We start from the raw sequence: 16,827 nt of genomic DNA on the forward strand, positions 1-16,827 counted from the left end.
GGAAGCCGGCTCCCCGCTTGTGGGCGGGGCGTTCGGAGCCGGCTGAGCGGCGCGGACCCGGCCGGTGGCGGGGTCCCCACGAGGACAGGTGAGCAAACAGCGTCGGGAGGAGGCTGCCTGCTGCTCGCAGGGTGTAGTCTGGGTCCGGCTCCCGAGGGCGCGGCGAGAGAGCGAGCCCCACGGTGACATGTAAACGAGAAAACGGGTTCTGGATTTAAAGTTACAATTCTGCTTGGAGCCCAGCTCCTGCTACTACTCACCGGCTCTTGATTAGAATAAGGTGACCAGACGTCCCGGTTTTCTAACAATTTGTCCCGTGGCGTTTAAAAAAAAAAAAAAAATCCCTATTTTTTTAAAGAAAAAAAACGGGACTTTTTTAAAAACGCCTCGGGACGCGGGACAAATTGGTAATAGCCGGGACTGTCCCGCCTAAAGCGGGACGTCTGGTCACCTTAGATTAGAAACGTGTTTAATCCTTCGTGAGAGGACGTCTGGAAAACCTTGACCACAGTTCTTTTACTTGGGCTTTCCGAATATGTGGGAGGCAACAGGTTCAAAAAGTTCCGCCGACTTTGTCCAAAGTCATTCAGAAAGCCAGAACGGAGCTGGAACTGGGACCCTGGACCGCTTCTCAGCCTAGGTCCCAAACTCTAAATAAAATAAAAAAATAACGTTCTCAGCTTGACTTAACCAGAACGGATGATCAGAGTAACAGTGATGACAGAAAGGAGAAGAGGGTGGAAGATGAGGAGGGTAGGTTTCGGACACACGGATATAACGGTGCAGGTGAAAGGGTCCACCAGGCAGGAGGAAAGGCAGGTCTGAGTTCGGAGTAGAGGTCCTGGAGGGAGAGAGGTCTGTGGCCATCCTGAGAGGAGAAGACTGCTGAGGGAGCGGGTGCAGAGGGATGAGCAGTGTGGAGGGATGAGCCCTGTGCAGCTGCCCTGGGAGGAATGGAGAAAGGGACCAGAAGCAGGTGACACTGTGTCCTGAAGGGGGCTGGGGGGAAAGACTCACAGGGTCAAAGGCCCAGAGTAGTCCAGAAGGAGGAGGAGCAAGAACTTGGGGACTTGGGAGGAAAGGGGCCGCTGTTCACAGCATATCTGGTGCCTAGGGGGAAGGGGAGGAAATAAACCTTTTCTTGGGAGAGTCAGTTACTAAAAACATGAAAAAAAATGGTTCCTGGAGTAGAGGGGTCCCAGAGTTGAGGGGTTCTGAAGGGCATGTTTGGAGGCCAAGAGGAAGCAAGATTGCAGCAGAGTTCATTCGTGGGCGATGTGTGGGTGTGCTTGACTGTGACATGTGCTGTATGTCTTTCAAGTCTAAGTGGCCCCTGACACCTGGCTGAGGCTGACCAGCAGACCCTGGTTACAGAGGAAATGAAGTCCAAAAATAAAGCAAGTCAGTCACTTTGGGCTAAAGAAGTCATTATGGTTTTGCTTAGTTTATGAATAACTGGGAATTAATTTAAAGGGGGAAAGGGAGAGGTTATGTTTTAAAGTAGTGATCCCACAAGAGCGAGTTAGGCTGGTGTTCTTTGTGATTAAATAAGAGCTTTCAGTATATTCAAGTAGTGCTAATGAGGAAAGGATGCCATTTTCATTCCTCTCCTGTTCTTTTTTAGATTTCTGGTACTTTCTGTTGCTTTTGCTGCTTGGATAATGACTCACTGGCTTGCTGTCATCCTAAGGATGAAGCTTAAAATCCTTAGGGTGGCTTACCAAGCCCAACTTAACCTCTCTAGGTTTACCCCTTTCACCTCGGGGCTTTGGCACAAGCCGTTTCCAGAGCCTACACGCCTCCCACTCCTCTGCCTCCACCACACGGAGCCAGGCTTGGCCATCTTCGGCAGGTCCTTCAGCCTCGAAGTCACTTCTTCTGATCTCTCCAACAGCCTTCTCTAGGCTGCCATAGGACCTTCTTCTTCACCCAGTCATCACCCTTTGTGGTCACTGCCATAGTGCCCTCTAGACTGCGAGCTCCTTTGAGTCAGGAACCATCTGGAGCACCTACTCAGCACCAAACCCAGAGCAAAGCCCTAGCAACACATGATGTTCATCAACAAATGATGAGCAGGACAGACCAGGCCTCTGCCTTTTATGTTGCTGAGAGCCTTGTGTTATGACTGTCCTACCGGCCAGGAGCTCCTTGAGAGCAGGGTCTGGACTGTTTCCTGTTGTATCCTGCGTACCAACCACAGGATTTCTTAACCTAGCAGGTACCAATGACCATTTTCTGAAAGAGCGAGTGCAGAAAAGACAAGATGACAATGAAGACTGAGGCATAACTGACTCCATGATTACCCCCAGGCAAATTTAGCCTCTTAGGGGAACATAACTGTTCCCTAAAGTCAGCTTTCTGGAAAATTTCTGAGGAAGCGAAGTATTGATCCACCCAAGCTCCCCAACCTGAGTGGTAGTTGTATTTATAGAGTGCTCACTGTTTGCTCAGTCCCTGAGCATTTCACGGTTCCAACTCTGAAAACTAACTCTGTTCTCTCTGTCCTGGGCCTCTGGAAACAGGGTCTTGTTTAGAGACTGAGGAGGAACAGGTTCACCGGCTTCCTCATCAGTCTGCAGCCAGGAGCCAGAGGGCGTAAGGAGGCACAGTGGGCAAAGAAGAGAAACTTGGGACTCGGGCACTTCACCTCTAAATCCCTCAGTCCCCACATCTCTAAAATGGGGAGTATAGTGTATTATTTCACAATATTAGGGGGCAGGTAGTTTGAGGATTAAAAAAGAATCCTCTTAAATGGCCATCTGCTCCTTCCAGACTTGAAATAGAAGTGCCCCCTAGTGGCTGATACACATCCTGCTCATGCTAAAACGGGCCGAATGCTACCTCCCAGAAGACTGACTGGTGTGATTGGTAAAACCAATATTTTAGTATTCCTACTGCAGTTTTTGGAAAACACCTCATTCCCTCAGTCCTGGGGGTGCAGCCCTCGTCCAACCTTTTGCCTATAACTGTCGCCGCCTCCTCTCTGGTTTCCTGCTACAGATCAACCGTTCCACTGTATGGAGCCCAAAGCACAGCGGACATTTTCCACCAGCACAAACCCTTACCTGCTCCTCGGGAAGGTGCTGGGGTAACTGGAGTAACAGCATGAGTAACTACCAGCATCCCTGATGCTGGTTAGAACTTGGAGCGTACCCCATTCAGATTTATACAACTGGAACAGAGCTGCAAGCTCACTTAGCTTGGGCCCTGTGTTTTTGGTGGAGGAAATGAAGGCTCACAGAAGGAAAAGTGACTCGGAAAGGTCACATCCAGCTAGTAGCCAGGCTGAGTCTCACACAGGTCTTTGGAGTCTGTTAGAAGTCTCCTTCACAACTCCATGCTCGCTCGCTCTCTCTCTCTCTCTCTCTCTCTCTCTCTCTCTCTCTCTCTCTCTCTCTCTCTCTCTCTCACACACACACACACACACACACACACACACACACACCCCAAACCCCAAACCCCTCCTGGCCTGGGGTCAAGCCTCTTGATCAGAGTCACTCTTAGGGTCATTTTCTTTTCCTTATGCCCTCCCCAACACTGCTGGAACAAGTTATAAAATGCATGCTCAGAGATTATGAAGCTGACCTAATTGGCTCTGGGGAGAACTTCTACACTTGCTGTAATCTTGGTGGTTTTCCTACAGAGCAACTGTTTGGCTGGCCGGAGCCTAAGAGGGCTGGTAACTTGACTCCCTTTTCAAACTGTCATCACAGTGGTATCAACAGCCTTATTAAAATTGATGTCAGCACAACTTGACAGGGCTGGAGAAGAGGGAAGGTCACAGCGTAAGGGTAGAATATTTGTGGTTCTGCCTCACCTTTCTCTGATAGTAGGGTAGTGTACCCCAAACAGAAATGCCAGAAATACAAAGGAGTGACTCCCTGTACTATGCTTACGTGTAAGGTAGGAATCCTGGTGATGGGGTGGGGGACTAACCTTTTACATAAATGTCTGCATTTCCATGAGACATGTCAGTCACTCCTCGAGTCCTGGATTCCTGTCGGAGTGAATTCTGGTAAGAGCACAAAGTTGAAAACAGGGCCACGTAGTTTCCAACCTAGATCCTTTCCCTACTTCACCAGGTGAGCCAGCTGTTGTCCCTCCCTCTCCAGTGCCTCAGTTTCTCTATCTCTACAATAAGCAATGATTACAATGCTTTTATTATTAAAGAACAGGTAAGGGAAGGTGGAAAATGTCACAGGGACAGAGCAGTTGCTCTAGCTGGGAGCAAGGTTGTGTGGAAGAGATGCCTCTACTTACCACAAAGGACCAAGTCAGGACTAGCACATCACAGCCCCCAACCTCCTCAGATATTTTATGACTCAAACTAGAGGCCTGGCGCACAAAATTCATGCACGGGGGCGGAGGGCGTATCCCTCAGCCCAGCTTGCACCCTCTTCAATCTGGGACTCTCTCACAAGACTGCTGGCTCCCAACTGCTCACCTGTGGTTGAGATGTGACCTATGAACCCTCAAGTCAAAGTTCAATTCCTGGTTGGGGCACATGCCCTATATGTAGGCTCTATTCCCATTAGGGGGCATGTAGGAGGCAGCCAATTGATTCTTTCTCATAAAGTCACAAATTACTTCAGCCTCACCTGCCATTCCTCTTTTCATTCTTTCTCCTGTCCAATTTGCATACACTTAGCCATCCCTACCTCCGATCATGCTCCTCCCTCTTTTCTCTATTCCTATTTCTAAATTCTACACATATTTACACGTGCAGCTCAAGTATTTTCCTTCCTAGGAAACTTCTGCCATCCTAGTTGGAAGCCATCTTTCCAGCCTCTGAATTATCCTAACACTTCGTGGACTCTTGTTCTGTCCTAGTAAATATTATCCCCATGGTCCTCTTCTCTGCTCTGAGCACCTAACCCAACAGCCCTCCTTCTTGCCCAACCCTGGCATATCCTAGGTTCTTGGTAGATACTGAAAAGTTTTATAAACTTGAGAAAGCAGGGAAAATAATCATCCAAAGTTCCTTTTTCTATGTGACTTCACCTGCAAAATGACACTTAGGCTACATAAGAAAATGCTTTATACGTAATGAGTTGGTTTGTCAAATGGCAGATAAGGCCTGTGGTTGAGTAAAATAAAAGTATCTGCTAAGCCAGAAATCAACCCAATTTTCTTCAGTTTCCTTTGCAAAGTGCAAACTCTAAAGACTAGTCACTTCGATTTTAAAACAGGTATTTTGGGGGTTCCAATGATAAAAATTACAATTTTTCTAGATACAAATTCCAACCTTTAATACTACTTTTACTCATAAAATCCCCACTCATTGTAATAGCTTATAGCTAAAACAATCCTCAAATGTTCCACTTGCTATTAAATACAGACTGCAGAATACCTTACCCCTCCCCCAAATCCCTGTAAGATCTGTAAGAATAGAGAACATTTCCATCTTCCGGACAAGCTGAGCTGACCTCAGGCAGTGCCTACCTCTTGCTCTTCCACAAGACTTTTCACATGTCATTCCTCCTTAGCATGCCTGTTTTGATAGCACACCCTCTACCCACCTTCTCAGTCAAATCTTCCATTCCAGCCTCGGTGTAAAGCCCATTGTTTCCTTCAGATCTTCCTGCCAGTGAGGGCCACCGGCCATCAGTGCAGCAGGACTTCAGAAGCTACTTGGTCACACCCCTCAAATTTATAGACTGGGAGGTGATCCAGGGATCAACACAGGAAATCAGCGGAGTCAGGACTAGAATTCAGGTCTCCTGGGACGCAGGAGAAGGTCTTTTCCTTTATACTATCAGCTTTTCCTTAATTCAACTATTATGTGAACCCAACATTATTTTGACTTGCTTTCAGGGGCTCCTGAGCACTGCACTTCAAACATTATTTTTGTATTGAATAGTCTCCTTCATTTACTTCCGGTCAGCAAGAATGAAGATTAGACTTAATTGCAAAAAGATCCTACACACTTGTGCATTTCCCTCCAATAAACACTAATATAAAAATGCCAAAGAAACCAGTTCTTCAGTGTGTTTTAAACATGAACTTACAGTTAAAGTCTAATTTAAAAATGTAAGCATACAACTAGGCTTTACCAAAGAGGAATGTGTTTATTTCACTGAAATTCTTAAAAATATTTTTTGGCAGTTGTCACATAAAATGTCCTAATGTTAAAAAAAAAAAAAAAAAAAAAGTCATTAAAAAGAACAGAAAGGCATGAAAAAACAGACCCAAAATGTTAAGATTTTATTTACAAAGCTTCTTTGTTGTACAGAAAGTAAAAATGCTGTTACAGTCTTGGTGTAACTGGTAGCCACAGCTGGTTGACTCACCAATCACAGCTATCCACGCTACAGCAAGAGTCTTACATGAAAACCTAACAACGCTTACAATTTTGTTGGGGTGCAGCCCCAAGCTTGGTGGCGAATTTCCAAAAGGGACTAAATGGAGGAAGGCGGAATGTCACAGGAACTATTCTTTGGCTCTTTGGGTGGGTGGGTGTCCTGGGGTTTGTATCACAGCTACCTTTTTTTTTTTTTTTTTTTTTTTAAACAGCTACCAAATCCATATGATGAGCAGTCCAACCAATACTGAACAGTTCTGTTCTTTTCTTTTTTTTTTGCAGGTTATTTGGGCTCTTAATCATCTTCTCCTTCATCATCCGTTTCTCTCTTCCTCTTTTCACCTTTCCCGCTTTCTTCCTCCTCTGTATAATAACAAAAATTCACTTTGAGACAATTCACTTTGAGAAAGGCATTTTGCCTAAGTTATTGCTAACAAAGGTAAAAACAATGAATTATTTGATGGTTTAGAGATGATAAAAAAAAAGATGCCAGATTAATCTGATAGGCAGGTTGTTAATTAAGAGGTATTAATTTTAAAAAGCATAAATAGTGACCAGAACCAAGAAGGCAAAATGCACAGCAGCATCTCATATCACAACAAAATTAAACCAGTTTTCTCAATTTTAAGTTGCAGTCTCGCAAATGTTTCTTACACTTGTTGGTACTTGTTGAGAGATTTGCTTATCAAGGACTTTGGAGTTAGCCTGTTTCCTTGTTTATAAAATGGGCACAATGATACTAACTTGGAGGGTTACTCTGAAGATTAATGGAGATAACAGTATTTAGCCTTAGATATGGCAAGATTCAAATTGTAGCAAGTTGATATTAACTAAAGAGATTTCTAGATGCCTCAGGTTTTTGAGACAGAGACCTAAATATCATTGTTTTCTCAACTAGTAAAAATTCATGGCTATTTCAATGAAATTAGCTAAATCTGCGTCAAAGCTCCTGGAAGACAGAAATCAGGTCCCAAGAACTGCTCTTCTATCATTGTAAATTCCATCCAGTGCCTGACCCAAAGAGCAGATGCTAAAAAAAATGTTAAACCAATGGAAAGCATAGCAAACCACCTGGTATTCTGAAACCTAAATATGCATGAGAATCTGTGCTTTCAATGAGTATTTCACTGGTTTTGGTTAAGGTGGAGGAGTAACACTAATAAAATTGGAAGGGTGATACGTATATATTCTGCAAAAATTATGACCCAATTACTGAGACGTTTTCAAATGAAAGAATTCAAAACACAGAAATCTTATGCCTGGCAATAATCTGAATGATGGGTTCTAAAAACAGTTCAAGTGTGGGGCTGAAAACTGGGCCTCCCTCCTCAGGGACACTCTAAATTGCTTGCTACATAGAGCAGGTGGGCTGCACCAGTGTAGACCTCTGACGGGGCTACACAAGTGCCTGTGAAGATCACCAGGACAAAGGGCATCTTTTTTCTTCTCAGTGGTTGTGGCAAATTCTAAGTTAATGGGACAGCCATCCCCTACCCCGGATTTTTAGCTGAGGAGAACCAAAATGCATGCATTACACCCACCTTCATCTTCATCCTCATCCTCATCATCTTCATCTTCATCAACTTCTCCATCATGTCCAAATTCTTCTTCCTAAAGAATAGTAATGGCAATTATCATTATTAGATTAATTCTGCCAAGTTGAGAAGTACAAAAACTATAAATTTCCCAATAAATATAATCAGAAAACTTTAAAATTATTTTTATCTACTTTGATGTACTGAAATATGTTAGTTTCTCTTCCCGGCAGCACATATACTAAAATTGGAATGATAAAAATTGCCTAACTGTTGTGACTCAGTGGTGAGCAATGACCCATGAATCAAGAGGTCACTGGTTTGATTTCTGGTTAGGGCCTATGTTCAGATTTTTGGCTTGATCCCAGTAGACAGAAGGCAGCTGATCGGTGATTTTTATCTCTCTATCCTTCTATCTTCCTCTCTCTCTAAAAATCAATAAAAACATACTTTTTTAAAAAAAGTTGCTTTTCAGAAGCAAGTATTTCCTTTGCCAGACATGCTTAATTAGTATACAACTTTGAATGAATAATTCAAGAAATTATGTAAAAATCTTGAATTTCAAAGCAGTTTTGGACAAAGATTTCTACACTACCATCTACTACCTAATAAAAGAATAACATGTTAATTGACCGTACCTTCACAACACCCACCAGCTAATCAGGAGTAAGTATGCAAATTAACCCAACAAAGTTGGCAGGCTGATTTGCATTTGCAGGCACCTAGTGGTCAGGGGTGGGGTGGGACGCCATGGTGACAACAAAGGCATTGCGCACCACCCCAGCCGCTCCGGGGCTCCGGGCCTCTGGGCAGCGTGCATGGAAAGAAAGGAAAGCCCACTTTTGCACGAATCTTCATGCATCGGGCTTCTAGTTGTTATATAAAATGTTTCCTTCAGGAACTTAACTTCATTAAACACCTATGAGATTATACAAATGCTCAGCCTTATTTCTGTACAAAAAAAAGAACATCTTTTTGGTGATGACTAAATTTCCTGGCCGGTTGTTTTCACAAACCTCCTTGAGGGTCAAAGTTAAGTCACTCCTTTCTCCCGTCCTTCTATGGCATTCAACTCCTTACAGATATTGTATTACATAGGTGTTCCATTAAACTCGCCTATCTGCTCTTGCAGGGTATAATGTTTTCATTACTTTGCAGAGAGGGAAATATTGATGTGGTCGAGAAACATCGATCAGCTGCCTCCTTCACACCCCTGCCACTGGAGATTGAACCTACAACCTGGGCATGTACTCTGCCTGGAAATCGAACTTGTGCCTTTTTGGTACATGGGACGACGCTCAACCAGGTGAGCCATACACCCCAGGCAGGACCACATCCCTAGTTCACTTTGCATCCCTAGCTCTTTTAATACAGGAGGCATATATTTGCTGAATTAGGCTGAATATACAAGAACAAGTCAAGACTTGGTAAACATACCCTTCCTTTCAATACAACAAAGGAAGAGATATACCTTCAATTCTCAATGTTTCCAGTTTTTTCACCCTACTGAATGAAAACTCAGTTTCCTCCCAAAGTTAAAGGGTTAAAACTTATCTTGCAGAGCCAAGAACTGTGTCCAGTTAGCATTCCATTTAATATTTATAAAAAGGGGGTGGATTTATGAGAGCTAAATTAATCAGACTGATATTAGCCTATTCACACGAATATTTTCTTCAGAAGGCCTTTTTCTTTCCCTTCCTTGCCTTTTCTTAAAAAGGAATCTATACTTCTAATAATTTTAAATAGGAAGCAGAGTTGCACTGACCTCTCCACTGACTTCATCTTCATCCTCTTCTCCTTCTACATCTTCGTCTTCATCTTCATCCTCTTCATCATCAAATTCTTCTTCATCACCATCCTCCTCCTCCTCATCCTCCTCATCTTCCACTTCTGAAAACAGTCCAAAAGGAACTCATTAAATACCCTTGATGTCCTGGAGGGTACATATGCTAGGTGTTGAGAAATTATGGGTTAGTTCACAGGACAAAGGATGGACTACACCAACATCAGGGAAAACCATGAACCAGTCACCCTTCTTGCTCCCAAGCTGGGTAACTCAGTCCTTTAGTCCAACAGAATCCCATCACATCTGGAGGCCAGGACTCCTGGGAGACTCGATGTACACTATAACACTTGTGATACAGTGTCTGGCATTTGATTCCAAGTAAGGAAGGGGGAAGAGGGTAGGAATGTGTATGTAAAAAACATGATCAGTTATGAATCAGCAACTATTAAAGCTCAGTCATGGGAACACGAATATTTTACTATTATTTCTACCTTTGTCTATGTCTAAAATTTTCCACAGTAAAAAGTTACAATTGAAACGAAACAAAACAAAAATATTCTTCTGAGGCAAGTTACCACCACAAAGCTGCCCAAATGGGGGGCTTGGGAGATGCCCACTAACAACCCCGTGACAAGCTGGGAGACAAGTTGTGAGGCCTCTCCATACTGTCTCCATTTGGTGAGGTAAGCAGCTGTCTCTGTGGATCCCAGAGCTTGCTGTGCTCTATTCTGCCTCTGAGCCTCTGAACACTCTTCCTTCTCTTCTGTTTGGCTAACATGGATTCACCCTTTGGATCTCAGTTAAGTTTCACTTCCTTGGGCAGATAGATAAGCCAGACCTCCAAATCCCAGCTCACTCTCACACAAGCACCTGGTTCTTCCACACACTTTGCTCACTGTGATTATTTAACATTTTCTTCTTAGTAGTAAACTACAAGAGGACAGAAACCATGATGTGTTTTTTCCTTTCAAAACTATTCTCCAGTGTCCGGCACATAGGAAATGCTCAAATACTTTTGCCTTGACTGAGCTCTTCTCAGGAACCCTCCATCTTCCAAAAGAATTTTCTTTACAGGCTCTTGCACAGCCTGTTTAAAATGAACCTCAACAGACAACAGGAGCACAAAGTGTTTTTAGGGATAACTGAAAACCTGTGGTGAGGGGAATAAGTGGCATAAATATTTGGAACAAGGTGAGATGTCCTATTTTGTGACATCTTACAAGCATCGCGTCCATGAGTTTGACATGCTTGTCTTACACCATCCTACCTCTTTTTGCCTTATCTCAAACCTCAAACTGTATCTGCAAAATCAAACTGTAAAGATGTTTCCAGAGCATAGCACCAAAAATGGCACCAAATTGCCTGATGTTTATCCTCCTCTGCTTTTCTTGATCATTTCTGTCTTTTGTATTATTTTAAAGAAAAGAAATATTTAAAAATAATCGTGAATCTAAAAAACCTTGATCAAATGTCAGTGATTAAAAACTATCTTCTAGCCCTGGCTGGTTTGGCTCAGAGAATCGAGCGTCGGCCTACAAACTGAAGGGTCCCAAGTTCGATTCTGGTCAAGGGCATGTACATTGGTTGTGGGTACATCCCCAGTAGGGGGCATGCAGGAGGCAGCTGATCAATGTTTCTCTCTCATCAATGTTTCTAACTCTCTGTCCCTCTTCCTTCCTCTTTGTGTAAAAAAAAAATTTAAAAAAAATCAATAAAAAAATATATTTTTTTAAAAATATATATTTTATTGAATTTTTACAGAGAGGAAGGGAGAGAGAGAGAGAGCCAGAAACGTCGATGAGAGAGAAACATCGACCAGTTGCCTCTTGCACACCCCCCACCGGGGATGTGCCCGCAACCAAGGCACATGCCCTTGACCGGAATCGAACCAGGGACCTTTCAGTCCGCAGACCGACGCTCTACCACTGAGCCAAACCGGTTTTGGCAATAAAAATATATTTTAAAAAACCTCTTCTAATTCCATATTATAGCCAGAGATTATTTCTCTTATTAATGAGAAATGGAACCTAACACATAGTACTTTGAAATTATCATCTTCTTCGACCCTAATAATATGTTATAAGCAGGAAACCAATTTTATTTATATTTGGGTATAACGAACATGTACCAAGTACCTATTAAGTATTGGGTCCTTTGAATAAAGAAAAAATCCCTGACCCAAGAAAATAATCATAGCATAGTTGGAAAGGACAAGAATAGCAGAGAGAAAGGTGCTACGAAAGAGGTAGCAAGGGAATGTTCTAGCATGTTCACAAATCTAATATCTCAAGGGTATCAGGAAAGTCTTCCTGGAAGTGTTAACAAAGACGAGTTTTGTAAGGATAAGTAAGCAGTAATCAAAACAGGGGAACAGCTAGGAGGAAGACAGCAGACATGAAATGATGATCTTTTTAGTAAACTGTAAATCACAAGTACTTCAATGGGATGGAGCAGTCTATGATCCCTAGGCTCAAATTCAGGACATTAGCTAACAAATCATTTTTATTTGGAATCATTTAAAGGCTTCAATGTCCCAATAATAAGTTTTAACTCCAAATTTAATGGAATGCCTACATGAATGCATATAATAAATTATTTTTCTCAACAGCAAGAACATTCAGCAGCATTATCAGGACCGTTGAAAGCAGAAATTAGATTCACGGATATAATGTCTAATCACCTTCATCATCCTCTTCTTCATCCACACCGTCCACCTCGGCATCTGAGTCAGAAGCTTCTCGATCCTCTCGGTCATAGCCATCCAGGTAGGTCAGCTGGGGCAAGAGCTTGAAGACACTCTCTCGGTAGTCATTCAGGTTGGTAACCTCACAGTTAAACAGATCCAGGCTTTTCAGACATTCCAATTTTTTCTGAAGGATTACAAAACACACTTCCTAAATCAAAGGAACCTAAGCAACAAAACCCATCTCCTAAGAGGTAAAAATTCTAGGCTCATATTTAATAGCTACTACCCACTCAGCCTTGGAAAACATTTCAACTCCTTTGCAATCTTTATATTAGAGGCCACTAGATTTGTACCTAGTTCTTTCCTTCTACATCTACCCTTCTCAAAGAACTGTCTTTTTCTGGCAGCATTAGTCTTAAGATATATGAATTGGAAAAAGTTATTAAAACTGGATCTTCTTACAGTACAAGACAAATCAGAGCATTTGATAAATTTGGTTCAAAACTAAGTTCAAATATTTGAGTAATCAAATACCCACTAAGAACTTGCTGGGTAGCAAGCAGTCTTTAAAGCTCTGGGGCAGTAGTACAGAAAACTCATCCAACCCATCAACTCAATCTCAAGGTGCTTGAGATTTCTATTTGGGAACACAGATGTGAAATACTAGAGAACAGAATATAAAAAAGCACAAAATTTAATGATGCAGACATTTTCTGGAAAGACACGAATCAATACAGGCTAGGGAAAGGGAGTTTAAACTTCAGAAACAAGAAACATTACACTCTTTTCTTCTTTTTGAATTTTTTGGGAAACGATTGACACTGTTACCAGACTTTTTCCATGTAAATTCTTTTGGTGTTATCAGACCTTGAAACTTTGTTGAATACCTCATTTATCTGGAACTTTTAATTTCACTTATCTAAAAGAGTTAAGGTGTAAAAACTTGGCCCAAGAAAAGTTTTCTAAGCAATCAAAGTGGATAGGAAAACTTCCAGGTATTTTACTCAGATCTTCATCTGTTATGACATCAATGTATTAGTACTTCAACCCCACATCTATTAAGTTTTGATTAAGGGTTAAGACGTTGGGAGGACAGAGATATTATTACAGGCAAGTTAGGAGACAGCACCAGGAGTGACAGCAAACCCTCTTTGGGAAAAGAGAGGGTGCAAGCTTATAAAAAAGCAAACACAAACATGAAGACTCCTGCCTTTTAGAATGGGGGCAATAAGCCCGGAAGGGCATACGCTATATAGCTTCATAAATGTAACTTTTAATGGTTCTGAATCAAGAGAAAAGGCTTGAAAGAACAATATATATATATTTGGTTAATCCTCTTCTGAGGATATTTTTCCATTGATTTTTAAGAGAGTGGAAGGGAGGGTGAGACAGAAGTTGCAAAAAAATAAATGTTGATGTTTAAAGTTTTTGATGCTTTATTTGGGAAAGCTATTTCAACATTCACAAGGACCTAGAAAGAAATGCAGATTAAACAAAACCTTGTCTTCAGGACTTGAGGTGTCTGTGTAATTCTAGGGAGTCACAAAATGACTAGAAAAATCTTTGCTCTAAAGCAGGGCTTGGCAAAATTGTCTGCTGGCCCATTCCAACCCACGGCCTGTTTTTGTAAAACAAGTTTTATTCAAACAGAGCCACACTCATTTGTTTATACATTACGTATGGTTTCTTTTGTGCTACCATGGGGATGCTGAGTAATTGTGACAGAGACTGTATGGCTGACAAGCCTAAATGATCTATTATTGGGCCCTTTAGCAAAAAGTGTTGCTGACTGCTGCCATACAGAATCTTCATCTTCCTAGTCAAAGATGAGGTTCCCACACTGACTTTACTCTCACTGAGCAGCCCTTGGGAACATAGAGCCAGACAGGGAACACAGAGTAGGGTTACAGCAACAGGAAACTGTACTCCTCAAAACAGCAATGTATGATGATCCAAGGGTTTGTGAATCACATAATGTGCTTATGTAAGCCAGTCCCCTGAGGTCTCAAGAAGGCTGTCCCCAGCCGTTCTTAGAGCTGCTTTTATGTCATGCAGCTTTCAGACTAGGTTCCCCACTGGGCAGGCCCTGGCCTCCAGAAGCCCAGGTATGAATTCTTGCCAAGGAAAAGAAAAAAAAATGTTGAAATGCCACCCTAGATAACTAGATAGCGTACTGGGAACTCTTTTTTTCTTCACAAAACAGTTGACTCTATACCAGCTAGGATACAACCAGTAAATTTAGGCAGCTTCCCCAAAGAGGCTCAGTCTAAAAATTCATCAAAGGAATGAGCGATGTACTCCTCAAACGTGTTCCCTAGGAAAAGATACACAAAAATGCATACAACTCCTGATCTTTAATGCTCTACAGTGCCCAAGCCTTTCTCTAGTTTTATCAGCTATCCCGGCTCTTTCTGAAATTATGAATCTGTGATATTTTTGGCTACTTCTTGAGAAAGGACCCATTATAATTCGGACATGCCAAACAGTATGCTAGAAACTAAGTGAAAGAAAGTAAACAACAAACCCACAAATAACCACAGTATCCTAGAAATGTTTCAAGTAGTAAAATTACACTTTAAGATCCCAAATACACTCACTACAGACAGATTATTCAGGATCCCAATGTAATGTTTAAGTACTGCTAAAAAAAAAAAGTCACAAAATTTTATCATAGCATAAATTTGGCCTAATACTAAAAGGCTAGCCATAATAAACATTAAACATTTTATTAACAATAATTTTGCTTGCCTTCTTAGAATTTAGAAGGGCTTTGGGGGATGGTTTGGATGGCTCAGGTCTCTTAAAAAAGGTGTCCAAGGAAGTTTGAAATGATGCCTTCTTTGTCTCTTGATTAATGTCCCTGTAGCAAGCAGAGGCATTCACAATCATTGCATTGGCTGTAAGAACTGGGCTCAATGTAGACGGTGTTCAAATGTTATGTGGTTAATGAGGATGAGGATGGTGTTCTTCCCCACTGAAGAATACTATCAGAAGTAAAATTGATCAACATTTCCCCTTTCACCTTCTGCTACAGTTATATTTTTTTCTAAGTTCTAACTTCAGGAGACCCATCTAGCACCCCTAGGAATCTGAGAAGCAAGTTCAGGGAAGGGCTGGAGTCCAGGCTTTTCCAGAAAGTCCTGGGTGTGCAGCAGTGCAGCTCTCACTGGCCAGCCAAGTGTGTGACTCTGGACAAGGGATCCAGCCTCCCCCAAGCCTCAGCTTCCTCTTCTGTAAAATGAGGGCCACGCTACTTCTATCCACTTTGTAGAGATGTTCTTTGAAGATTACTAATGAGGTAACATACGTAAAGCATCCACTATAGTGTATGGTACGTAGCAGGTCCTCTAACAATGATAAAACAATGGTTATTTCTCATTCTTTACTATCCCAGGGAACTGAGACTTTCAGAGCCACCAAAGGGCCCTATAGTATCTGACCAGGTCAGGACATCGGAGCAAACAGCTCCCACACACAATGTTTGCTTCTGCTCTGCGTCTGTATGCTAGGGCACTGACAAAGGCTCCTGATGAAACATTTAAGAGGACCCACGTTCTTATGAGAATTAGGCAATAGCCAATGATCCAACATGGGAAGATACTACCTGGCATTCTGTTCCAGACAAAAAAAAAAAAAAAAAAGGATTCCTATGTCACAGTGACCCTGGATTGATAGGATTGATAGGCCTGTCATTAACACAAAGATTTAATGTAGGTGTCTGACTCGGAGAATTTTGTGCTCCTGTTAAACTTGATTTTCTCTACAGTCATTCTCTTTTGTGGCTTATGAGGCTACACTGGGCCAAAGTTAATGTCTTTGAATTCAGCAAAACTCAATGTTTAAACATTGGAAATGTGGATCGGCTTGGAGAAAAAACTTAGAACCAGTAAAAATGAGGGAGCCTGAGTGTCCAGGTGTACCCATCTACAGCAGAAAAGAGAAGCAAAATACACGGAGCAAAGGTAGGAAATAGGCTCCCAACATTTATGAAAAATATGAGTTAGACATAGTTCGCTTAATGAAACACACACAGAAAGTGACTCAGTATAAGATTCTTAAGTCTACATTGGACAACACCTCTATTAATTAGGAGAGAAAGACCCTATAATCCTGACAGGAAACCCTCTTTATTGAAAGAAGTCATAATTTAACCTTATCTTCCCTTGAAATGTTAATAGACCATCCTGTACAACTAATATGAAATCCAAGTATTATAAATATACTGTGACATCAGAAAAGACGGATAGCAGAGGATGGCTTATCCTCTTGGGTTCTGTTCTTCTGCATCCTGATAAGACAATTCCTATCTACTGTGTAACCCTCTCCCGTTAATGTTTGCAACACTGACTTTACGTACACCAAGTTAGCCTCATTAAAATGGAATTCTCCCTGTATGCCAAATTTATGAAATGCCACATTTAGGTAAAATAGTCATTTATCAATCTTGAATTCTTAGAAATTTCCAGGTGCCAGCCAAAAGAGGAGGCTGGGGGGTTCCCCCACACCCTGCATTAAGCCC

General features: G+C 42.0%; 1 protein-coding gene and 1 long non-coding RNA gene across 6 annotated transcripts in view; one reads left to right on the forward strand and one right to left on the reverse strand.

Annotated features, from left to right (window-relative positions):
* LOC123652125 lies at positions 1-12,453 on the forward strand. The gene is made up of 2 exons (XR_006741241.1): positions 1-88; positions 12,231-12,453. It is a non-coding gene; the product is annotated as an uncharacterized LOC123652125 (long non-coding RNA).
* ANP32B (acidic nuclear phosphoprotein 32 family member B) overlaps positions 6,190-16,827 on the reverse strand; it is a 26,331-nt gene continuing 15,693 nt past the window's right edge. For 3 of the 5 annotated variants that reach the window (XM_045579972.1, XM_036433250.2, XM_045579970.1), the window contains 4 exons: positions 12,303-12,492; positions 9,602-9,726; positions 7,843-7,912; positions 6,190-6,664 (listed from right to left, as the gene is read on the reverse strand). In XM_045579972.1, coding sequence (XP_045435928.1) covers positions 6,597-6,664; positions 7,843-7,912; positions 9,602-9,726; positions 12,303-12,492 — 453 coding nt within the window. In that variant the 3' untranslated portion in view covers positions 6,190-6,596. The remainder of the gene's footprint in view (positions 6,665-7,842; positions 7,913-9,601; positions 9,727-12,302; positions 12,493-16,827) is intronic. The other 2 variants (XM_045579971.1, XM_036433251.2) reach the window with 2 other exon arrangements.

Source organism: Pipistrellus kuhlii, unplaced genomic scaffold, assembly GCF_014108245.1.
Source record: "Pipistrellus kuhlii isolate mPipKuh1 unplaced genomic scaffold, mPipKuh1.p scaffold_m20_p_12, whole genome shotgun sequence".
Taxonomy (NCBI): Eukaryota; Metazoa; Chordata; class Mammalia; order Chiroptera; family Vespertilionidae; genus Pipistrellus; species Pipistrellus kuhlii.